General features: G+C 48.2%; 1 protein-coding gene across 7 annotated transcripts in view; it reads left to right on the forward strand.

The window, feature by feature from the left end:
* Positions 1–25,186, forward strand: part of LOC142578141 (uncharacterized) — a 62,975-nt gene that overhangs the window by 18,078 nt on the left and 19,711 nt on the right. For 5 of the 7 annotated variants that reach the window (XM_075687550.1, XM_075687551.1, XM_075687554.1 and 2 more), the window contains 4 exons: positions 5,580–5,669; positions 15,561–15,659; positions 23,676–23,771; positions 24,000–24,159. In XM_075687550.1, the coding sequence (XP_075543665.1) occupies positions 5,580–5,669; positions 15,561–15,659; positions 23,676–23,771; positions 24,000–24,159 (445 nt within the window). The remainder of the gene's footprint in view (positions 1–5,579; positions 5,670–15,560; positions 15,660–23,675; positions 23,772–23,999; positions 24,160–25,186) is intronic. The other 2 variants (XM_075687552.1, XM_075687555.1) reach the window with 2 other exon arrangements.

Consider the following 25,186-nt stretch of genomic DNA (forward strand, 5'->3'; position numbering starts at 1 on the left):
TGGCCCGAAATTTTTTTCCCGATCGTACAGGGCTGACTGCAGAAGTGTAATAGAAAAGCTTGCATAGCTTTACGTTATAGCGCCCCCAAGCTGCGTTGTCAGACCTCGTGTTTCGTAAAAGTTTGTGGTTGACTGTACTTTCCCACGCACTCAGCATGCCGCTTTATGAATTCATTCGGGATGTCATCGGGCCCACGCGATTTTTCGATATCGTTATTTGAGAGAATATTAAATATGCTCTGTTCACTAATGACAATATCTGGTATTGGCGGAAGGAAGGAGCTGAAATTTGGGATTACATTTTGTCTCTAGTGTAGACAGATTCGATATGATCATTAAATGCGTTTGCTATTTCTGAAGGGTCTTGAGTAATGGAGCCATAAATATCGAAGGCCTTGCGGTAACATGACGAAGGAGAAATCCATCGCCAAAATTTTTCGTGGGATGCCGAAATAAAATGCGGCCATGGTAATCCATGGTAATTTTGCTTATCTTTCGCAACTTGTCCTTGAAGTTGAACGGCTAAGGTGATATTTCTTTTATTGGCAAATTCGCTAGAGAGCCTTTTTTATTTTTTAGTCTTTTCAGTTTTCTTCTGAGCGTGTAGACCGAGCTCTCCAAGGGTTTTTACCTTCGTATTTTGATGGCACTTGGTGGCGATATCTCGCCTTCGCGCCATAAAACCCCATGGATCATCATCACTTTTTGTATTTTTTACAATACTGGGCTCAAATCGGTAAATAAATTATGTAATATCCTTTAAATAGCCACAGAGATTGTTTACACAGGCATCACTGCTTCAAAATATATCAAAATGCAAGGACAACATATCTATTATCGAAGCATCATCTGATGTGGAAAAGTTTGGAAAATCACAGTTTGTTCGATTTGCAGTCACAGAAACACCAGAGAGCGCTAGTGGTACCATCTGGTGATGAGAGATGCGGGGATGAATTTCACATTCAGCCCAAGCAGCAGGAATGCCACGTATAAAAACAAGCCAAGTATAGATACAGTAGGGCCTTGTATCCTAGTAAAGTGATCAATTTTTATAGGTCGTAGACCAGGTCAATAATTGCTTCGCCTGCTCTGTCGTTTTGCATCTTAACTTTCAATGAGTTCCAGTCAGTGTTTGGTACGTTGAAGTCGCCAGATAATATAATCCGATCCCCTTGTTTTAGATGAATTTTCATATACTTTTGGTATTCAACAAGAACGGTAGGTTCAGAGAAGGGTGGCCTGTAAACAACACAAATAATGCACTTAACATTTCGGCGATAAGCTTTACAGAAAAGTGATCCGACATTAGGTAAATCAGGCATTTTAATAAGGTTCAAAGAATCTCTAAGAAGAATGCAAACTTCTCGTCTAGCTCTGCGATCTTTCCAGAATACATTGAAACGAACTGGCACAAATTTACTATCGAAGACTAAATCATACAACCATGTTTCGGTAAGAAATAAAATATCCGGATTGTGAGAAAATAGCCTTTCAGTCAAGCGATTTTGTTTAATACGCTTCTGCAGATTGTGTTTCGGATTCGTAATGGCGGGCAGGGTCGTGTTATTGGTGATTTATGGGATTCTTAGTTCGTAGATAACGTTAGCTTTTCACGTCATTCCACGCGTAAGAAGTCATCTACTTTCTTTAATGTCCGAGGCTAATGTACCTTTTTGATCCGAAATAACTTTTTCCATATCATTTACTTGAATTGCTAATTTATTAAAGCAGGAAAGCTGCTGTACCTTCCCGTCCATTCTTTGAGTTAAAGTAGTCATTTCTTCCCCTCTTTCTTTTTGGTTGACTTGAGCAATCTGCGAGGTTGCACAGATTTTATTTTGGCCGTCTAACAGCTGCATCAACAGTTATTCTTCAATCAGAACAGACTCAATATATCACCACATACCAACAGATATTTGGCAAACTAAGGAAAGCACATGAAAGTGCGTTTAGCAAACAGTGGGCAGGGCAGTAGCAATAAACACCGGTCATCGCTGAGGTAGAAAGCAGGAAGGGTTGTTCGGCATTCCGCCTGATTTGCTGCGGCCGAGCCCGCTCAAATTATTGAAGAGTATCTACCTACCGGTGAGAGGGCACGTCAATGCCATTTAAAATTTTCGTTATCCTGACATGGTTTAAAAAACGCCGGAGTTACCCTTTATCTGTTGGAATCGAAGTAAGCCATGATTTTGTGCAAAGGACATGTATGACCGGATGAAGAAAGTACATGATCTCTCGTTGTGCTATTCTCTCGTTGTGTATGATCTCTCCTTGTTCTCTTTCAGATACAGGATGGTGTATCTGAATTTGACATTCACCAGTGCACTACATCTGCAGGCTTGCAGTAACGCCTGACACCGGCGAAAGATGCGGAGAGCGAGTGGGACTATACTAATTAAGGTACAACAGAATTAGGAAGGCCCACTCAGCTTGAACAAAGACACTCCCTCACCAGAACAGGAATTCGTCTCCTTGGTGCAGTGTTCGACCGCAACCTCCCTGATGATATCGACAATTAACCCACGGCCCTTAGTCCTCAGCAGCTACGGAGCACCTGACCAAGGCGGCGGTCAGACCCATAACGCAGCAGAAGGTGCTAACAATCTATGGGTCCGGACAGGCTAGCTTAGCAGGACTCTTTGAGGAACTATCAGGCGTTGTTTGGGATATTATCGGCTTTAGTGAGATGAGAAGAACTGGTGAGGCTTATACCTTGCTAAATAACGGCCATGTCCTCTGCTATAGAGATCTCCCTGATAAGAAGTAATACGGGGTAGGATTACTAATCCATAAGGACGTAGCGGTCAACATTGACGAATTCTAGAGCATTAATGAGAGGGTAGCAGCAGTCGAAATCAAATTTAATAAAAGGTATAGATTAAACGTAGTACAAGCCAACGCTCCAACATCCAGTTACGACGATGAGGAAGTAGATCAGTTTTGTGAAGACGTTGAATTAGCGATGAGAAAAGTGCGAACTCGACATACAGTAGTAATCGGTGACTTCGATGCAAAAGTGGGAAAAATCAGGCGAGTGAACAGGCAATTGGCAACTACGGCGTCGCATCTAGAAACGCCAGAGGAGAGATGCTGGTAGAATTCGCAGAAAGGAATAAGCTGAGAATAATGAACACCTTTTAAGAAAACGTAGTAACAGAAAGTGGACGTGAAAAAGCTCTAATGGTGAAACAACAAATAAAATTGATTTCATACTTTCGGCCGATCCCAGCATATTGCAGGATGTAGAAGCAATAGGTACGGTAAAGTGCAGTGATCATAGGTTAGTGAGGGCTAGGATGCACCTCAATTTGAACAGAGAAAGAGTAAAATTGGCCAAGAAGAAAAAGATCAACCTAGAGGCAGTAAGGGTATACGCAGGCAAATTGAGGCTGGTGCTTGCAAACAAATATGCAGCCTTAGAACAGAGAGATGATGATGATGATGACATTGAGGTAATGAATGAAACCGTAACAAGGATGGCTTCAGAGGCAGTAATTGAGGTGGGAGGCAAGGCACCAAGGCAATCAGCAGGCAAGCTCTCCCAAATAACAAAGGTCCTAATGAGAAACGACAAAGAATGAAAGTGCTCCACTCCAGAGATAAGATAGAACTCGCGGAACTGTCAGAACTGATCAACAAGGCGAAAATAAGTGATATTCTAAATTATAACGTGAGAAAGACTCACGAAGTCGTAAAAATGAACACAGCCTGAAATCAGTGAGGAGGAAACTTGGCATAGGACAAACCAAAATGCATGAACTGAAGGATAAGTAGTGTAATATCAGCAGCAATCTGGAAGGTATAATAAAAGCAGCGGAAGAATTCTATACTGACCTGTACAGTACCCAGAGGACTCAGGAGTACTCCATTCGAAACTATGATGAACGGTATACAGAAACTCCTCCTATAACTAGAAATGAGGTCAGAAAGGCCTTGCAAGGCATGAAATGGGGAAAAGCGGCAGGAGAGGATGGAATAACAGTCGATTTGATCAAAGATGGAGGGGACGTAATGCTAGGAAAACTGGCGGCTCTCTATAAGAAGTGTCTATCGACTGCAAGGGTCCCAGAAAACTGGAAGAATGCAAGCATTATACTAATCCACAAAAGGGAGACGTTAAAGAACTGAAAAATTATAGGTCCATTAGCTTACTCCCAGCATTATATGAAATATTTACAAAAATATTCTGCAATGGAATAAGGGCAACACTGGACTTTAGCCAACCAAGGGAACAGGCTGGCTTCAGGAAGGGATATTCTACAATGTATCACATCCACGTCATTAATCAGGTTATCGAGAAATACGCAGAGTACAATAAGTTTCTCTATACGGCTATCATAGATTACGAAAAAGCATTTGATTCAGTAGATGTACCAGCAGTCATAGAGGCATTGCGTAATCAAGGAGTGCAGACCGCTTGCGTAAATACCCTGGAAAATATCTACAGGTATTCCACAGCCCCCTTAATTCTGCGCAGGAAAAGTAGGAAGATACCTATAAATAAAGGGGCCAGACAGGGAGGCGCATTCTCTCCAATGCTGTTCACTGCATGCTTGGAAGAAGTATCCACGCTATTAAACTGGGAAGGTTTAGGAGAAAGGATCGACGGTGAATATCTCAGCAACCTTCCGTTTGCCGATGACATTGTCCTATAAAGCAACACTGCAGACGAGTTACAACAAATGATTGAGGACCTGAACAGGGAGAGTGTAAGTGTGGGGTTAAACATTAATTTACAGAAGACAAAGATAATGAAGAATAACCGAGCAAGGGAACATGAGTTCAGGATCGCAAGTCAGCCTGTAGAGTCTGTGAAGGAGTACGTTTACCTAGGTAAACTAATCACACGGAACCCTGACCATGAGAAGGAAATTCACAGAAGACTAAAAATGGTTTGGATCGCAAAGGGCAGACATCGTGGGCTCCTGACTGGAAGCTACCGTTATTATTGAAAAAGAAGGCATAAAATCAGTGCATTTAACCGCTGCTGACATATGGGGCAGAGACTTAGAGACTGACAAAGAAGCTTGAGAACAAGTTAAGGACCGCGCAGAGAGCGATGGAACGAAGAATGCTAGGTATAACTTCAAGAGACAGAAAGAGAGCGGTTTGGATCAGAGAGCAAACGGGTATAGACGATATTCTAATTGACATTATGAGAAAAAGAATGGCGCTGGGCAAGTCATGTAATGCGCAGAATAGATAACCGTTGGATAACCGTAGGGTGCCAGAATGGGTATCAAGAGAAGAGGACGCTAGAAGAAATTGGTGCGACGAAATTAGGAAATTTGCGGGTGCTAGTTGGAATCGATTGACACAGGACAGAGGTAATTGGACATCATGGGCAGAGGCCTTCCTTCTGCAGTGGATATAAAATAGGCTGATGATGATGATGTTCTATTCAATGTGCTAATTACAGTAGGTTGCTGAATTCGCCACCATGTCCGCTCCGATTGAACTGTAGAGCTGCTACGGCTTCCCTAATTGGCCGAAAACGCGAACATGGAGGAACAATGGCGGAACAGTGGCCCACCTGTGCAGAGATACTAGAGAAATGAATTTTTTTTTGCCTCGAATAGGGTCCCCGCTTCATTGGCTATGAGCAGCAGTACCCGCCTTATGAAGAGTGCTCTCCTTCCGCTGAGCCGCAGCGAGCTTCGAGAAGCAGGGTGAGTGCTCTTCTCTACTCGTGTCGATTAACCGAACGGTGATCAACAAGTGTGCAGAGCTGTACGCAGTGCGTACGTGATGACATAACTTTCGAAGGTCTTGTGGCTGTACTGGAGAACCAGCTTGTGAACCGCGTGGTTTAGATATACTATACTTACATTAAAGCTAATCCATGTATCTGCTCCCAACGAACCGCGAAACTTATATTTGCCGGGTGGCGCCTGCCCACCGATGTCGAAGCTTACTTCGATCGAACTTAGTCTTGTGTGGTGGGAACAAGGCACACAGCAACATTCGGATCCTAGTGTTCGAATGAACTTATTGCACTCGAACGCGATCCTTTTTACGCTGCTGTCTAGGGAGACGTCTTCATGCGCGCTGCTGGTGGAGACATCGATGGCACCCTGGATGCCAAAGCACTTAACACCAAAAAACTAAAGTGCATGGCGCCTTTATTTCACAAGTTCACTCCAAACTAACTCCAATCTTACTCACTTACTGGTAAATAATTCGCTCACCCTAAGTGCTGCTCGAGTGTACAGAGTTGGGCTAATTGGTTCAAGTTAGGCAATGTAATGACAGTTAAACATACGGCACCAAGCAAGGGCGGCAACACATACTATACAAGCTCCACTTTACAGCCATACTCTCTGTCGTCCGCCTAGCTTTGCGCCATCGTTCACGCTACCGTTATAATGTTTCAGCGCGGCTTTCGCGCGCTAGCTTATTGGTGCACCACAGCGACGCCTATAGGTCGCCTTCACGTTACGAACAGCCAGCCCTGTCCCGAGCAATTTTTTTCGTTCCTTCAGATTTGTCAGTTGGTTTGTGTAACACAGTGGGCATTGTGTTCCTCTATTGCAGCAGCAGATCTGTCAAGCGGGTCCTGTGGACACAGGGCCAGCGTGCGACAGCCGGTACATAGAGCGCCCCGGGGCACCGTCGGTAGCCACACCGAGGACGGTACGCGTGCACTGAGCGTAGGTTTGGAATGCGTATGCCGGGTGTTTTCTAAAATGCTTCAACATTTCGTAATGTCATCTTCGCCTCCTTTTTTTACAGCGAAGCTCTCTTTCGCTAGGGCAAACCGTTTGTTAGCGAGCAGACCTCCACAAGGCGAGCTCATGAGCGCGAAACCGAGAGTAAGGACGCGAAAAGGGAACGAGAACGTCCGTCTCTTTCGCATCGAAGCGCGGTTTTAGCGACCACCTGTGTCTGAAACAAATCTCGTCCACGGCGTCCGCGTTTCGATGGAGGCGAAATGTGAAAACACCCGTGCACTTAGATTTAGGTTCACGTTAAAGAATGCCAGGGGGTCCAAATTTCTGGAGTCTGCCACTACGGCGTGCCGCATAATCAGATCGCGGTTATGGCACGTAAAACCCCATAATTTAATTTTTTCCCCCTCACACACTCACACATCATATGGCACGTAAAACCGCATAATTTAATTTTTTTCCTCCCTCACACGCTATCACATCGCATACCCCGACATCTACTCGAGCCAGACGTGCAAGATCTGTAAAACTCAATCAGCAACACTCCCCCACATGCTATGGTAGTGTAAGCATCAATGCCCAGACCTTAATCCCATGACCCTTTCGTCGAGATGGCACGCCGCCCTGCACAGCTCCCATCTCGACGGCCAACTCTGGGTGACCCACCAGGCCTACGAAGTGGCAAAGAGGCAAGACCTCGACGTCCCATCATGGAAGTCCTAGGCCCAGCCGACGAAACTGCTGGTGCTCATTAAAGTTCACTCTCTCTCTCTCTCTTTGTCTGAAACCACGTGTCTGTGACGTAGCTGGCTCCAACGTGGAACCACAAAAGGATAGAGAGCGCTCTCGCACAAAAACGCGTTTGTAGAGGCCATCTGTGTCTGATACCACCCGTCAGTGACGGAGCGGATATATGAGAATAGAGGCTCATTTTCACTTCAACGTTGCCATGGTGCGGCCGCGAGTGGGTCGCACGCCCGAGGAACAGCGAATGTACCAGGAATGACGGCGAGAGCAGAGGCGGGAATGTGACCGTTATTGTGCCATACCACGTGCATATCAGTGAGGCGACGGGAGCTCCCACTTCTCCGCGACGAATCAAGAATTCGACCCAGGAGGCGGCTTCAAGAAGCGCCCAGCCATCTCCGCGACGAATCAAGAATTCGACGCAGGTGACATCATCATCCTGCCCCGCCTGGTTCCTGCCGACGAGGAGTCGCCTAAGGGATTTAAGGGAGAACCGGCCCATTGTGAGAAGAGAGTCGCCTGCAGCTGCCCAGTCGGTGTGATGTGCTCTTACTGCTACCTGTACGCCATCATCCACTATCTGTAAATATTGTATACGGTTTTTCGTTTCTTCTTCGTCTGCGGAAAGAGTCCTCTTTCGTCCTCCACCCCGAAGTCGCAACAACGGATGGCAAGCTGTGGGATTCGAGGCCAGATAACGCCCACTACACCGCTCAACGGCAGCCACGAGGACCACCCGCGTCAGCTATACTTTGGAGGAGTGAGTGCCTCACGTTTGCCTTTCGCATCGCCAGACTTCGTCGCACACGTAAATGCTAAGGACCATGGCTCAAGTATTATAAAAGGGTTGTAGTGCTTTTGTCTGAGTTCACTTCAGGCCTTGCATAAATTTCCGGCTTCGGAAGCAAAGCTAATTGAGAGGCAAAACCAGAGACGAGCCGTCAGGTCGCGATGGAGAAGCTCAGGATACAGGACCTTCTTGATGTTTGTCAGGAAATGGCCATTTCAGTTGCCGCGGCAAGGCGAAAGAAAGCCATTCTGGACATTATGAGGGCACAAGAACTAGCTGAGGAGGAAGTCGAAGAGGTTTGGGGAGACATTTTTGAGAGGAGAAGCGAGAAAAAAATGCGCGAAGAGGAACAGAAAAGGCGCGAGAAGGCAGAGGAGAGAAAAATGCAGGATGAGGCAGAGGAGAAAGAAAGGCGCGCAGAGCGAGATTATGCTCTTAAATTGAGAGAAGTGGAAATAGAGCAAATTCGAGTCAGCTCGGCGCGTTCAAGTCCCGTTTCCCGTGGATACGATACGCCTAAGCTGAGAATACAGGACCTGATGCTACCGTACAGGACAGGCGGTGATATCACACTTTTGCTCGTGAATTTCGAACGTACGTGTGAAAAAATAGGGCTGGACGAAAGCCTTTGGTCTTAAAAACTTGTTTCAGTTGTCCCAGGAGAAGCTGCGGAAGTTCTTGCACGCTTGTCTAAAGAAGACTACGAGAACTATGGAGAGGTAAAAACCGCGCTTCTTCGCGAATGCCGCCTCGAGGCATTTAGACAGCGGTTCAGGTAGGCAAAAAGGGGCCGCGAGTCGCACACTGAGTTCGCGTACGAGTTAGTCTAACTTAAGAGAGTGGCTCAAAAGCACAGAAGTGTATGGCAACCATGACGAGTTGCTTGAATGATGCATACCACTGGAGCAGTTTTACCGAGTTCTTCCAGAAGTTAGACTTTGGCTGCAGGACAGGCTCCCAGAGGTAGACCTCGAGAAGGCAGCGCAGCTCGCGGAGGAATATTACACGCCCCGAGACTTCCAAGAAAAACCTATTCAGGAAGATAGGCTAGAGAAAAAAGGACTATTTTGTAAAGTGGTTTTCCCCGCGCAACCCAATTTTGCCGAATAATAAATCATCTACAAGTGACGAATTCAGCAAACGAGCATCGACTAAGGCTGAGGTGGCGAAGGAACGGCTAGCAGAGACAGCCCAGTCGGCTGGAGCCGCTAAAGCTAAGGCAGACGTAAAGCGCACGTTCGAGGCCCGGAGACCAATTATGGGCTTCCGTTGCAACAAGGAAGGCCATATTTCCTCAAATTGCGAGGAGCAAATAGCGTTCGCCCGCATTAGCCATTAAGACGAAAATCTGAGGCTGCTCGAGCCATATATGCAGGAGGTCGTGATAAACGGGAAAATGCGCAGGGCACTTCGCGATTCCGCAGCCACCATGGGAGTTTCTCATCCGTCCTGTCTTTCTCCCGGAGACTATACTAGTGAATGCGTCTGGATCATACAAGTCGCAGAAGAGCGGAGCGCGTGCTTGCCAGTTGCCAGGGTAACCCTCGAAGGCGCTTACGGAAGACTGCATACGGAGACAGCCATGAGTCCAAGTTTACCCGAATACTTTTGATATCTTTTTTTCGAACAAATCGGAGCAGCTTTTAGAAAAGGAGGGCCGGTCGTTCTCTGCCAGTATCGCTTGCAAGGCATTAACGTGATCGCGGTCACGCGCCCTCTCAAGGAAACGTGAAAGATCATCGTCAAACGAGGAAACTGACAATGTTACGTCCTCACGGCGGCAGCCTAGGCCGGGAGATACGGCTGATGAAAAGCAGAGGACTCAGACTTCTGACGCATCAATTACCGTATCAGCGATAGTGGGTGAGGGGCCTTTCGAGACCTGGGAAAATTGGGCATATAATTGGGAAATTGGGTTGTATTGACACGTGTACTTCTTTATCGGGCGATCATGTTTCATCATCATCATCATCATCATCAGCCTGGTTACGCCCACTGCAGGGCAAAGGCCTCTCCCATACTTCTCCAACTACCCAGGTCATGTACTAATTGTGGCCATGCAATGCCTGCAAACTTCTTAATCTCATCCGCCCACCTAACTTTCTGCCGCCCCCTGCTACGCTTCCCTTCCCTTGGCATCCAGTCCGTAACCCTTAATGACCATCGGTTATCTTCCCTCCTCATTACATGTCCTGCCCATGCCCATTTCTTTTTCTTGATTTCAACTAAGATGTCATTAACTCGCGTTTGTTCCCTCACCCAACCTGCTCTTTTCTTATCCCTTAACGTTACACCTATCATTCTTCTTTCCATAGCCCGTTCCGTCGTCCTCAATTTGAGTAGAACCCTTTTCGTAAGCCTCCAGGTTTCTGCCCCGTAGGTGAGTACTGGTAAGACACAGCTATTATATACTTTTCTCTTGAGGGTTAATGGCAACCTGCTGTTCATGATCTGAGAATGCCTGCCAAACGCACCCCAGCCCATTCTTATTCTTCTTATTATTTCCGTCTCATGATCCGGATCCGCAGTCACTACCTGTCCTAAGTAGATGTATTCCCTTACCACTTCCAGTGCCTCGCTACCTATCGTAAACTGTTGTTCTCTTCTGAGACTGTTAAACATTAGTTTTCTGTAGATTAATCTTTAGACCCACCCTTCTGCTTTGACTGTCCAGGTCAGTGAGCATGCATTGCAATTGGTCCACTGAGTTACTAAGCAAGGCAATATCATCAGCGAATCGCAAGTTACTAAGGTATTCTCCATTAACTTTTATCCCCAATTCTTCCCAATCCAGGTCTCTGAATACCTCCTGTAGACACGCTGTGAATAGCATTGGAGATATCGTATCTCCCTGCCTGACGCCTTTCTTTATTGGGATTTTGTTGCTTTATGGAGGACTACGGTGGCTGTGGAGCCGCTATAGATATCTTTCAGTATTTTTACATACGGCTCGTCTACACCCTGATTCCGTAATGCCTCTATGACTGCTGAGGTTTCGACAGAATCAAACGCTTTCTCGTAATCAATGCAAGCTATATATAAGGGTTGGTTATATTCCGCACATTTCTCTATCACCTGATTGATAGTGTGAATATGATCTATTGTTGAGTAGCCTTTACGGAATCCTGCCTGGTCCTTTGCTTGACAGAAGTCTAAGGTGTTCCTGATTCTATTTGCGATTACCTTAGTAAATAGTTTGTAGGCAACGGACAGTAACGTGATCGGTCTATAATTTTTCAAGTCTTTGGCGTCCCCTTTCTTATGGATTAGGATTATGTTAGCGTTCTTCCAAGATTCCGGTACGCTCGAGGTTATGAGGCATTGCGTATACAGGGTGGCCAGTTTCTCTGGAACAATCTGTCCACCATCCTTCAACAAATCTGTTGTTACCTGATCCTCCCCAGGCTTTCTTTACTTCTTCCGGCGTTACCTTTGGGATTTCGAATTCCTCTGGACTAATTTCTCTTCCATTATCGTCGACCCTTATTACCCTCGACCACGTTTCACCGCCTATCAAATGTTATCGCACAGCGCAGGACGCGCCTGCATGTGTAGGAAGTTTCTGGAATGTTATCGATGGTTCTATCCGCTGTCTGTGACCGAACTTTGTGCAATCTGATTGCAGGTACGCGCGACACGAATAGTGTAGAACTTTGTGGAAGACAGGTGGGTCCAAGTGATTACTCTGGAACATTCGACGACTGATGTATAAAAGCCGACGCACTTAACCCGCTGATCAGATTTTAATATTTGGGGTTTTACGTGCCAAAACCACTTTCTGATTATGAGGCACGCCGTAGTAGAGGACTCCGGAAATTTTGACCACCTGGGGTTCTTTAACGTGCACCTAAATCTAAGCACACGGGTGTTTTCGCATTTCGCCCCCATCGAAATGCGGCCGCCGTGGCCGGGATTCGATCCCGCGACCTCGTGCTCAGCAGCCCAACACCATAGCCACTGAGCAACCACGGCGGGTGCTGATCAGATTTTGACGATCGCCGTGTTCACCGCTATCGTTGTTCTTTAGCTGTAGCCTGTTTTTGTGGGCCCAGATTCGCCCAATAAAAGTTAGTTTCGTCTTCCGAAGTATTGCTACTGTGTTCTTTATACGTCATTACCACGTGACATCTGGTGGAGGTGCTTTACGTTCACGTACCGGACGCCCCCGACAAGCCGTAATCCAAGCCCGTACCGCAAAGACAACACCAGCGTAGTCCGGGACATCGAGCAAGCCGCCGGCTACAGCAGCTGCCCCCGGAACCCGGACTTTTACCATAGACGACCAAGAAGATCGTCCAAGAAGATCTTCCAGATACGACCAACAAGACAGCCCCAATGGCAGCGCCAACGGCCCCAATAGTTCTGCAGCAGCCCAGTGAGCCACCGACGTTCCGCTGTTCCACATTTGAGGACCCGGAAAGCTGGCTGGAGACGTATGAGAGGGCGCGACATTTAACAGCTGGAACAGCGACGACAAGCTGCAACATGTCTATTTCGCAATGGAAGTGCGGTCAGGACGCTGTTCGAGAATCGAGAAGCAAACTTAACGACGTGGGACCTGTTCCGAACCGGTTTCCTGCAAACATTCACAAGCGTCGTGCGTGAAGAGCGCGCTCAAGCGCTACTGGAAACCCGAGTACAGCTTCCCAATGAGACCATAGCGATCTTCACGGAGGAGATGGCTCGTCTCTTCCGGCACGCCCACCCGGAAATGTCGGAGGAGAAAAAAGTACGCTTCCTGATACGGGGCGTCAAGCAAGAACTGTTCGCCGGACTGATTCGCAACCCGCCGTAGACCGTAGCTGAGTTTTCTGCAAAGGCATCGACGATCGAGAAAACTCTGGAAATGCGCACACCCGGCAATATAACCGACAGGTGCTCACGCCGCAGTGCGCCATCCAAGGACTGGGTTCCGACGACCTTCAAGAGACCATCAGGGCCATTGTGCTCAAAGAACTACGCAAGATCTTGCCTTCGTCGCAGTCTTGAGTGGCCTCGATCGCCGACATCGTGAAAGATGAGGTTCAGCATCGCTTGGAGTTCCTGAGGTGCAACCTCAATTACCGCAGCCCCAGCCAGAAGCGATGACCTACGCCGCCGTCGCACGCCGTCAAGGTCCCCCTCCGCGACCGCGCCAGGGCCCTGAACGGCGCAATTTCGTCGTCCGCCGCCGCCGTCGCCAGCACGCCCACCCGTCGACCAGCGCACCTACGCGAGGAAGACGGACATTTGGCGAGCCCCCGACCACCGCCCGCTCTGCTATCACTGCGGAGAAGCCGGCCATAGGAATATTGCAGTGGGGGCAGGCAGATTTATAGCAGCTCATTAAGCATCACGAAAGCTTTGCTTCACGTAGATTCCAATATCTGCTTTCGACCTTTTTTCTTAGCACATTTACTTATACCGGCAGCGCAATAAAAAAAAAAAAAGAAACACGAAAACGCGCAGAGCACTCGTTCCATCTATTCAACTTCTGTTTCTGTGCGCGCGTTTGAGTTCATTTTGTGCTGCCAGTATAAATGCAACGCTTAGCATCCAACTTGCCCGCCTTTTGACAGCAGTGTTTCCTTCTTGCTTTTCGTGCCACACACCTTTTACTTAAATTCCTAGCATTCTTCTGCGAGTTTTAAGAACATTCCTGTGGGCGATGCTTTCCAAACGCTCTAATGCGTTACTTCGACGCATCTCGGCACGCCTCGGCTTCCTAAGCATCGGCAAGCTGACTCGACAGACTCTCCTCGACTTCAAAAGCGCCCCGCCAGGCCTTGCGAACGGGCATACATTGAAGTCTAGACAGGAGCGCGCGAGTTTGACGAGGCCCCATTAGGCGCCTGTGCCTCGACAGCGTGCACTGTAACTGTGCCCACCTATAGATGGGCAGTTGGGCGAGTTGGTACGGTAACATATTCTTTGTTTACAGCGCGAAGGGACACAGACGAAGACTAGAAGACTAGCGCTTGTCCTGTCTGCCTCTATTGTCTTCGTCTGTGTCCCCTCGCGCCAGAGACCGTCTACCCACTTAATCTGGGTGCCCATCGAGGCACCCATTACGTGTTCAGGTAAGCGCCATTACATACGGATATCCGAGGCAGCCTTGCGGTTTCCCAAGTGAGGCGCAAATCCTAGTACACAGGGTGTCACAGCAGGACGCCGCCTACATTGCGGAAGTATTCCAAGAATGAAAGCAAATCATAAAAAGCCAGCAAACACTGACACCAAGGACAACATAGGGGAAATTACTTGTATTCAATCAATGAAATAAAGAAACGATAAATTGATAGAAATGAAATTCGATGAAAAAACAACTTGCCGCAAGTGGGAACGATCCCACAACCTTCGCATTTCGCATGCGATGCTCTACCGACTGAGCTACCGCAACGCCGCTTCCCCATGCCCTTTATTGGGTAGTTATGTTTCCTCATAGAACTCTGGGAGTGTTAGCCAGCGCCACCACTCACGGACCTTGGCGCGAAATGCGAAGGTTGTGGTGTCGTTCCCCACCTGCGGCAAGGTGTTTTTTCATCCAATTTCATTTTCATGAATTTATCGTTTCTTTTTTCATTTATTAAGTACAAGTAATTTCCCTATATGTTGTCCTTGGTGCCAGTGTTTGTTGGCTTCTGATGATATCACTAATAAAAACCGGGCCCCTCGGTTAACGCCCTTTCTTCAAGAATGAAGGCAAGCAGCATGCACTTATGAGAAGTGCTCCTCTTAAAGCTCCTCGGTACTCGCACCATCTCTGTGCACTGTTCCATGGACAGCCGCGTAAATTTTGGCCATTTTCTCTGGGAGTGTTCAAGGCTCGCCGGACTCCGTGGTCAGTGCACGTCCAAGACAGTGCGGGTTCTCAACGGCTGGCTGTACTTCGCACTCGCTGCACGCGGCGCTGTAATCACGCCGTGAACACTTTGTCATCGGAGCCGACCTACGGAGTCAATATTATCCTGGACGTGTCTTCTTTCCTCTCCCCACCTTCTGAGTAAGGCCTCAGGTCATTCTTGCGCGATTAATGACACATTCACAATTTAATTCCGTGCAGCGCACTACGGCTGCATAACCACCAGCCTGGCTTCCTCGCTGCCGGCCGAGTGACATCATGCAGCGCCACTGTCTGCCAACACCTCCGAGAGTAACGGGCTTACCCATCTGGGAAAACAGAGGCCGGATTTCCTGCCTCTGAATAGGCTTCTCCAAATGGCGGCTGAGAGGATACATTTGCTTTATTCGCATGGAGAGCGTTGACTGCTTTCATTTATTAAAAGAAGTACGGTGAAGTTTCGTAGAGCTGTGTAACGATACCGTGCCGCGCCAACCGCACTGGCGCTCTAGATTCCTGTCCAACCCGTTCGCAGAGGGCCAGTCGTCCAGTTCTCCGGGAGGCGGAGGAGAGCGGCGTTGGACCGGAGCCCAAGCTGCCTGCCGCGACGCCGTCCAGATCAGAGAGAGGAAAGGTGCGGGCGAAGCGTCTCGGTCGCCTTTAAAGCGGCAAACACATGGGGCGACGTAACCGCCGACGCGCTTTGAGAGCGGCGTCGGCGGGGCTCGGCGCGCTGCCTCCTTCACTTTGCGCCATAAAGCGCGAAGGTATCCAGCTGAAGTGCGTACTTCGGTGCGCCCGCCTTATTCTGCGTACCATGTTGGATGCACGTGGATCGGTATAGTACAGCGCGATGAATACGCAGTGCAATATTTACGAGCGGGTGCCGGGTGACGCTACGCCGCCGGAAATGCGTTGAATGTGGTTGCCTCCTGAGCGTATCGCGCGCTAAAGGCATAGTGCGGCTGCGTAAGGCACTTCGAAAGTTCAGCTTAGCTACAGCTGCATATAAAGCAAAAAAAAGTATTTGTTTGAAGCGGAGGCACAGATTAATGCAGGAAACTTATACCAGGTGCAAGTACTAGTATTTGCATCCGAGATAGTGCGGTGCATTACTCAGATTCCTATGCGGCAATTTTAGCGAACAGAAGTTCTTAACGTACTGCGCGAAACAATCGCCGTTGGGTATGAAATGGAAAGACCGTAGACTATCAACTGCTCATTTCTGGGAGGATCAGCAAGTCAATCTAAAGGCATGATGCAACTGCGCCACCTGCAGAGAACTCTTCATTAAAAAGAAAAAAAATTCCTTCATTGATACGTGAAGGCAGACATATCTTGTGTGCCTGCGCGTACATAAAGATAATTTGATACAAGCAACCCATACGTGTTTGCAGTGGTGATAAAACTTTCCTTGCGACCCCTGATATACATGGCCTAAATGTGGTTACAAAATCCATGAAGCATGTAAAAAGAAACATCTGATAAAACTAGGGACAAGTTCTAAAAAAAAATTCAAAAGAAAACAAAATTGAAGTGCTAAGGCGCGTTGACACGGAAAGCTTGAGTGTGATTAGTTTCGAACGTGGCCGTCAAGGAAGGCTATCTTTCTGTCAGTGAAACCGATGGCGTGCTTACACCAATGCCACGTTTGATCTGATCACACTCAAGGTGTTGTTGTGAACAAGCCTTTGTGCTCATATTTTGTTTTCTTTTAAATCGTTGCGTTTTCGTTGTAGAATTTTAGTTTCTGGTTTTAGAAAATATTTTTTCAATGCTTCATGGGTTTTGTAACCGCATTATGTAATAGCATTTGCTTATTCCTGCAGTTTTGTTTGATGTCACAAGCAAATTTTTATCACCATTGCAAACACGTGTGGGTTGCTCGTATGAAATGACCTTTATGCACGCGTCGTAGGCAGACAAGATATGTGCAACCCGTCGTGGTTGCTCAGTGGCTGTGGTGTTGGGCTGCTGAGCACGAGGTCGCGGGATCGAATCCCGGCCACGGCGGCCGCATTTCGATGGGGGCGAAATGCGAAAACACCCGTGTGCTTAGATTTAGGTGCACGTTAAAGAACCCCAGGTGGTCAAAATTTCCGGAGTCCTCCACTACGGCGTGCCTCATAATCAGAAAGTGGTTTTGGCACGTTAAACCCCAAATATTATTATTAAGATATGTGCATCAATGAAGGAATTTTTTTTTAAACAAGAAGGGCTGTCTCCAGGTAGCTCAATTGTACCATGCCTTTACGCTGTCTTACTGGTTCTCCTAGAAATGTAGGGTTGGTAGCCCGCATTCTTTCTTATCATGTCTCTTCTTTCAGCACGTAACGGTGATTGTTTCGCGCAAATATGTTAAGGATTTCAGTATAAATCATCTATCTTGCAAAACAGTATTTCTTGATGAAAGCCGTCGGACGCGACTTTGGAAACATGGCTTTCCTGCCTGTTATACACGGTCAGCCTTGACCAGTTTGCCCGATTTCCTGGTGCTGACTAGCGTAACATGCTGTAGATGACTTGTAACACATGACTGAGACCTTAACAGACCAAGAGCAGATCTGAAGAATAATATGCACAAGAGAGAGAGAGAGAAAAGGATGCCTAGAAAAACAGGAAGGTTAACCAGAGGTCGTTCTGGTTGGCTACCCTGCACGGGAGGAAGGGTGGAGGGGGATAGAAAGAGAGTGGAAGGGAGAGATAGAAAGAAATAGAGATGAACACGCGTCCAGACCGCGTACACTTGAGAGCGGTAGGGGGCGGCGAGATTAAGCGAATGATCATTAGGCTAGCAAAATAACAAAAATTTGTGATTGGCAGTCAGCCTCTAGAGTCGGAGAAAGAGTGCGTTAATCTAGTCTAAATTTATTCAAGGGACCCAGGTCATCAGCAGAAAATCTGCAGAACAATAAAATATGGATTGAGGCGCATGCGGGAGTGCATTATCAAGCCATAATCGGTAGCTTACCGCTATAATTGAAAAGGAAATGCACGATCGATACATCCTGCCGGTGCTAGGACATCAGGCAGAAACATGGAGGTTAACAAAGAAACTTGCGAATTAAAGGACCAGGAATTGTGGGCAGCGTTGAAATGAAATATGATAGGCTTGGGGATTAGCGACATCCTGGCGGGCATCGCAGGAGGACTGAACGGAGTTGACCAGTCCGTGCAATGCGTAGGGCAGATAACCGGTGCGCTAATAGAGTTACAGAATGGTGTGTGCCAAGGCAAGGGAACCGCAGCTGAGAATGGCAGGGAGTTACGTGGCCTGATGAAATTGGGAAATGTGCAGGCATAACCCGGTCGCAGGACAAGAGCAATTGAAGATCGCTGAGACATGCCTTCGCCCTGCATTGGACACAAATAGGCTGACGTTGATGATGATGATGAAAAGGTTGAAAACTTGCGGAACTTTGTTGCGTGTGTTTCTGGTTATACTGTACTAGTCGTATAACAGATCGGATATTCTGTTGTGGAATATTCTGTTGTTTCCCATTGTTGTGGAATGCGATTTGTTGCAAATGACTGCTCTCTTTTTCTAGCATTTTTATGAGTGCCACGTGGGCGCGTTGAAGCGCACAGGAAAGCACCAGTGGCGGCCCCAACGTAACAGCGTACACGTGGATGCTTGTGACGTTTGCTCTTGCTTAGGTCACGTGGGCTGCGTGTGATACGCGTTTCCCGTTGCGTTTTGCGCGGCACAGCTCTGCTATCCAGACGTACGTAGTAGAGCCTCTGAATAAAAGCAAACTGATAAAAAAAAGAAAGACAAGAATCGTACAGTCAATCACAAATCTTGAGGAGATAGGGGCTCCACGACAGGCTTGAATTCCTGCTTTGTTAAGCCGTGTCCTTTTCAACTTGAAGAAAGTCGCAAAAAAACTTCTGCTGACAGGTACTGGGAATTCGAGGCAGCGTGCGCGCGCTTCCCGGCAGTTGAACTTTTCCCGCCGGAAATCCTTTGCACCGCAAACCTTTGTGGCCGACTGTGCATGACAAGGTTCGTCTAGACTTTGTCACGTTTCTCGAATGAAACAGAGGAGCCTAGCGCCCGGCCGACTCTGCAGAGCGTACATTATGCGTATATTAAACATGTTCGGCGAAAACGCTTGAGCCGCTGTCGAGCTGCGTTTCTAGGGTGGCGATGATTAGAAATACGTGCGATAGTTTACTCTTGTCTACCTTTCTCGAAGTGCCAAACTGAGATAATAAAATAAGAAGAAGAAAAAAAATTACCGACGATTACGTTACTTCCTAATGCGAAATTTGAGCGCAGCAAATAAGCTGTTTCACCTTTTCGATAGATTGAGGCAAAGAAATCGAGCAACACATGTATGCGCTATCACAGAATTTTTTTTTATTTTTCACACGTATTCCATTAACAAAGACTCCACTAGGTAAGCTTCTGCTTCGGCGGCACGCACCTCTGGATTCTGACGGCGACGGCGCTGGGCCTCTGCTCTGGCAGCTCGTTTAGCAGCAGCAGCAGCAGCAGCAGCAGACGGAGGACTTCCATCGGTCGTCTCGCTCATGGCTCAGAAAAAACTGGCAGATAATTTCGCAGTGGCGAACGGCAGCGGCAATTTCGGCTCGGGCGGTGCACATATACAGATCCGCCGCCACCGATCTGGCTCTCTGATTGCCACCGCACAGGGCGAACGGCAGCGGCAATTTCGGCTCGGGCGGTGCACATATACAGATCCGCCGCCACCGATCTGGCTCTCTGATTGCCACCGCACAGGGGTTGCATTGGAGGAGGAGCGAAGAAAGGAATTAAGTTCGAGCCGGCGCTTTGACAACCGGAGACTCGCAGGAAGAGGGGGGAGGGGGGCGGCGTGTACACCCAGCGGCAAACGATGGGGGCAGAAGCGCGCGCAGCAAGCGGACAACACGATAAAGGGAGGAGGGAAGAGATAGCAGCGACTGACTGATGCCGCTGACGCCGATAGTGAGTCAACCCCAGCTGCGGAGTTGGTTTCAGGGACAACGCCGCCGATGCCGACACAAACAATATGATACCCTCGCTTCCGCAGCGCTAAGAACCAGGTCTAGCCGTGGGGAGGTGGTCACGTATTCGTCGACGTGCCGGGGCCTACGTGAAATAACCGGCGCGTCGGCAACTGAAGAGCACCCTATCCGCCACACAAGAACAGGGGGGGGGGACCCTTTCCTCCTCTTTCTGCATGGCGGCGACGGTGTTCTATGCAGTCACGTTATCTTGACTCTCTAGCGGCGTCAGCGGCATCCAGCGGTATCAGTCGGTCGCTGCTAGCGCTGGGGGGATGAAAGGGGGGCGGAGCTGGTTACGAGGCCGACGACAACGCCGACGACGACGCGAAACCCAGGAACGGACGCCAAAGAGCTGCGCTCTAAAAAAGCACGCCTAACACCCTTGTACCTGAAGCCTGGCACCGAATATGGAACGTGGCAGGCATAGGTATTGAGCACCACTTCCGCAACAGCATGCAGCAGGAGCTCGTCCGCCTGTAGCTTCGCATCGCCGTCCCGACGCGGATGAGTTAGGCGAGACGAGCTGTGCATGCGTGAGAGAAAGATCGCTGCCGCCGCGCAAGCAGGCTTCTCGGGCGCTCGAGATCGGCGCAGCGCCGCCGGCGGGTCCCTTCACGTTTCGACGCGCCGATCACGTCGCGGTTCGACGCGACGCGATCGGAGCCGCGAGCTGTTGCGCGCGCAGCGCTACGCGGCCACGCAGAGCGCAGCCTCCTTGCGCCGTCGATGCGCGAGCACGACCGCGCCGTCGAGCGCCATCTCTGCAGCATGCGGCGAGTTCTGGGAGCCGATCGGAAGAGGCGATTGGAATATATATGCGGGTCTGTGTGTCATTGTGAAAAATCGCGGATGCTTATACCATCATGTTCAGAGTCATTTCCCGGTATATTATCGCCGAAAAAAAAAATGCTCTCATGTGTCGTGCTTCCAAAGTTTTCCCGGGTGCGTGAAAGGTGGTTCTGCGAGAAAATAACATAAAAGCTATTTTGGTTTGTATAGCCGCTCAACTTCGTCTGCTGAACCTAGAAAGGGTTGTCTTCAATGAGTAATTGTGTTTCTTGGCCATTTCGTTAGGGAAATGTCTTGTAAAAGCCCCAAATACTGACAGAAATGTGACATATCGACCATTTATACTGGCAAGATTGCTGTTTATTTCTACGCTATAATTATTTTACATGAATGTAGTGGAACTGTGCTTGACAGGAAAAATTATCTCGCGCCAATTCATTTCACGGATTTAACGAAAAATTCGTAAAATGCATTTACGCATTAAAATTTTTACGTGAACCACGTTTCACGTACTTAACCAAGCACTGGAAGCATGTCTCGTGACTACAATTTCTTTTTCGAGAAACATACTGGGAAATCACTTTGAGCAATATAAGGTTGTGAACATCCATGCTTTTTCTTTTTCGAGAAAATCTGTTATGCTCGAGCGACACGCCTGGGACATTTGTCGTGGAATGGTTCAGGTGGCAAAAACATAGAGATTGGAACGGGATTGTCACGGGGCATAATAAAGGTGCGAGATATAATGGAATGACAGATTACAATATGGGAAACGCACAATGATCTCAAGTAGTCGAGGTGACCACTTATTGCCATACCAATTAAGAAGAGATGTCAATAAGGAATAATAATAATCATTATCATCATTATCATCATCACCGTCAAATTTACGCTGACCATGCCGGGCTACATGGCCGCCCGCGATGCTCTGCCGTCGGGCGGAAAAAAAAGTTGCTGTAAGAGATGGGTGGTCTGTGCTTGTTTGCCGTTTTTGTTAATAGTTCGGGTAAAATGTACACCCAGAGAATTTTGGTCAGGCTGGCAACGGAAGCCGTCTGCGATGTGGCGAGCGTGGCTTCTTATCCACCGCTCACAGAGCGTCGCGTTCTCCAGCCATCCCGCTATCGACCACGGTTAGAGAGGAAGAAACAAAGGCTGTTTCGACACTTACACGATAATATAGCCCCCCACCACTCTCATTGGCATGTACAACAGCTAACTACCATTGTTACCTTCGCAGCTGTTATGCATTCCCGCTAACCGTTACGACGCAAGAACAGACGCGAGGCAGAACATCGGTGTCTACTTCTGTAGCAATACTCACGCAACATGCAGCGGCGATGGTCTCCGCGGTATCCGTGACGGAACGCACCCGAAATAGGCGGTGCATTATGGTTATCCTGCGTATACACGATGTGTCGCATCGGCTAAAATGTATCGCAAATAGCGCCAACATCTGCGTCGTCTTTACGGCAACTTATATGGTTTCCAGCTTATGCAGGGCCCGCTATTATTAAACACGCTCGAAACAGTGAGGGAAAGGAAACACCAGAAACCCGTTTGTCCCTCGCTGCAAAGGGGTCGTTCATTCTTTACCGCTGTACTGCGGCAAGCGGTAGATTGGTCAGACCGGCAGGTGTTTAAATGTTAGACTTCGCGAGCATTTGAATACCTCGCAAAACACTGGCAATTTGAGCTTCCATTGCAGAAACTGTGGGCGTGCGCCTTTCTGTGATAAGTGCGTTGTGATTGACAGGAGCAAGATTAAGGTAACCAGGGAAAAAGAATATTCAGGCTGCGGAAATAGCCACGTTAAGAGACCCGTGTGCTTGTTCACCGTACATCGAATTTTTCGGATAATGAGTTCACGTTTTTGGCCCATGCCAACGTGGCTCTAACCAACCAACGGTGGGGTCTCGGGACGGTTAATTCTTAACTCGCATGTGTTTTTTGTCTTCTTGGTTTCATTTATTGCTTCAGTTCGATGTGAATGAAATAAAAAGAAAGCCCGTGTAGCCTGAATTGGGTACATGTGAAAGAACCCCAAGTCGTCAAAATTAATTGAGTCCCCCACTACGGCGTGATTGATAATCAGATCGTGGTTTTGGCTCGTAAAATCCCAGAATTTTTTTAATCGTTTCTTGCTTCTGCTAATTTGTCGTATCACACAATGGTCTGTTCGTGTATTTCCATAGCCCTGAGGTTTATGCACGTGCGAATGCGTATTGGTTATGTAATATATTTACGTCACCTATCATTATGATTTGTTTAAAGTCACTGCTTCGTCTCATCCCGTTTCCTTTTTTCTTTCTGGGTCCTTTCCGCTGTGCGCTGCGTATCTTCGACCCTTCTCCTCAAAGTTTCCGACGTTCTTCGCGTGATTTTCAGCATTCTTGAGTACTGTGTGAAGATTCAAGCATCAGTCGTAAAGACTACGTTAGGGGAAAAAATACGAGGTTAATGGTGTGGCTCTCAGCTCACGCTGTCCATGCTTGCCAAATGAGAGTGAGCATAGGTTTGCTAAGCGTTTTTCATGAGAACGCCCGTTGTCCCGGGAGGAGCAATCGTGGTTTGGCAATTGAGATAGTGAGTGGTGCAGGCGAGGGCCACGAATCAACGTGAGATGTCACTGTATCAACTGATCCAGCTGCCTGAATTGGTTTCCCACCGATTTGAGGGCGTGCTTCACCTTTATACAAGTGTGTCCTTCACGGGAGAACACCGTGCACCCCACGCGGAGTTTCGCCTGATCGCTCTATGAAAAAAAAAAAAGTTCAGCATTAGCGTCATTGCATTACGGTTGCTTGCCTCACTTCTAACACGGAGCGCTGTTTTTCACGCGAAGGAAGCACCTGACTCAAGGCAAGGGGCTGCCAAGATTGTGGATCCGGCCGACGGGGCACAGCAGCACACAGCGGCGGCAGAGCCACGAGAGAGGAAGGTGAGCTCATTTGACCGTTCATTGTTGGCTATCAGTATGTGTTGCGAGAAGATTGTATGCATTGTAAACGCACACGCACGTATGCCACGTTCACTAAACGTTCATTTTGTCTTCGGGTGTCCTCGTCTCTACTCGAACAGATATTTGCCAGTTTGGCGTGGGTATATTGAATCTGAGGTTGTTGCCGGACAGTGCCTGCTCTGTCTTTGAGCCTGGGCTTTTCCGCAGCCGACGGTGTTGCTGTTCCTGGCGTGCTCCGTGGCGTTCGTCGCCGTCGCCGTGGCGGTCATCCTGGTGTACACCTTCGGCACCCCCGCAACAGCGAGGCGCCTCAAGAGCCCGCGCTTCTGCGGCGACGTGCCTTCCTGGAGGACGAACCGACTCAAGAGTGAGCATCTCCGAGCACACGGCCGGCGAGGCGCTCTTAACGGAAACACGTCTGCCCAACTGTGCAGCAATTATGCGATAAGCCAATGAAGCGGTGAACGAGGGGCTCCCCCAAAGAACGCCCACGACTGTAAAGAAACAAGAAAGGTGCATTATTCTTTAACGCAGCAACAAAGAAGGGCTCGGTTACAGAATCGAAACTATAGCGAGCGACCCACCATCGCTAACCCCACAACTTCACCCCAACGGCGTAGCCACAAATTTTGTTCGACGGGGGAAGAGGGGTTAAGGTTGGGCAGTCGCAGAAGAACGGAATATTACAAAATGTAAATTTGACCACGTGACAACAAGCCCTTGCGCAGCAAAAACGCTTTTTTGATTTGGCAATACAGAATGAAAGGAACGAAACGGAAGGCATTTGTGTTGGCCACAAGCGCGTGTATACCTTGGGCAACTGACGCCGCGACCAAAGACCGACCGAATAAAAAGAAAGCGCGAGGCTTCGTCCACAAACCATTATGCGCATGCTGCTCGGCATCGTAAATCGGCGAGACTAAAAAGAAAAAGACGAGGTGAGATTTGCGTGGTGAAATACCAAGCGAGATTTGAGGATAGTGGAAAGCGAAAAAAGTTTCATCCACGTATAATACGAGTGAGGCAAACTCAGCGAGAACTTTTACTTACATCGGATTTCGCGCTTCAGCCATCGTCATCCTTGTACTACCCTCTCCTTGCACCCGTGTGGTACACCTTCTCACCCAATCGTGTGAAATTAGCCCTCTAAAACTCGCAGTGCGACGCGTGTGACTGCGCAAATTTTTTTTCGCTCTAGTCAGAGCATGTGAAACTTCCACCGCATTCCACAAATAATTGTTGCCCATCACAAGGGATCACTAGAAGGAGCTGCCACAGTCAATAGCTAATGAGCGCGATGGTCCTAATTTAAGCGGTTGCTCACGGTCACTTTTCAAAGCTAATAACCTTGCTCACACCTGTGCCCGTCCTACCTATATTTTTTGCCTTTAATT

This window comes from Dermacentor variabilis, chromosome 4, assembly GCF_050947875.1.
Source record: "Dermacentor variabilis isolate Ectoservices chromosome 4, ASM5094787v1, whole genome shotgun sequence".
Classification (NCBI taxonomy): domain Eukaryota; kingdom Metazoa; phylum Arthropoda; class Arachnida; order Ixodida; family Ixodidae; genus Dermacentor; species Dermacentor variabilis.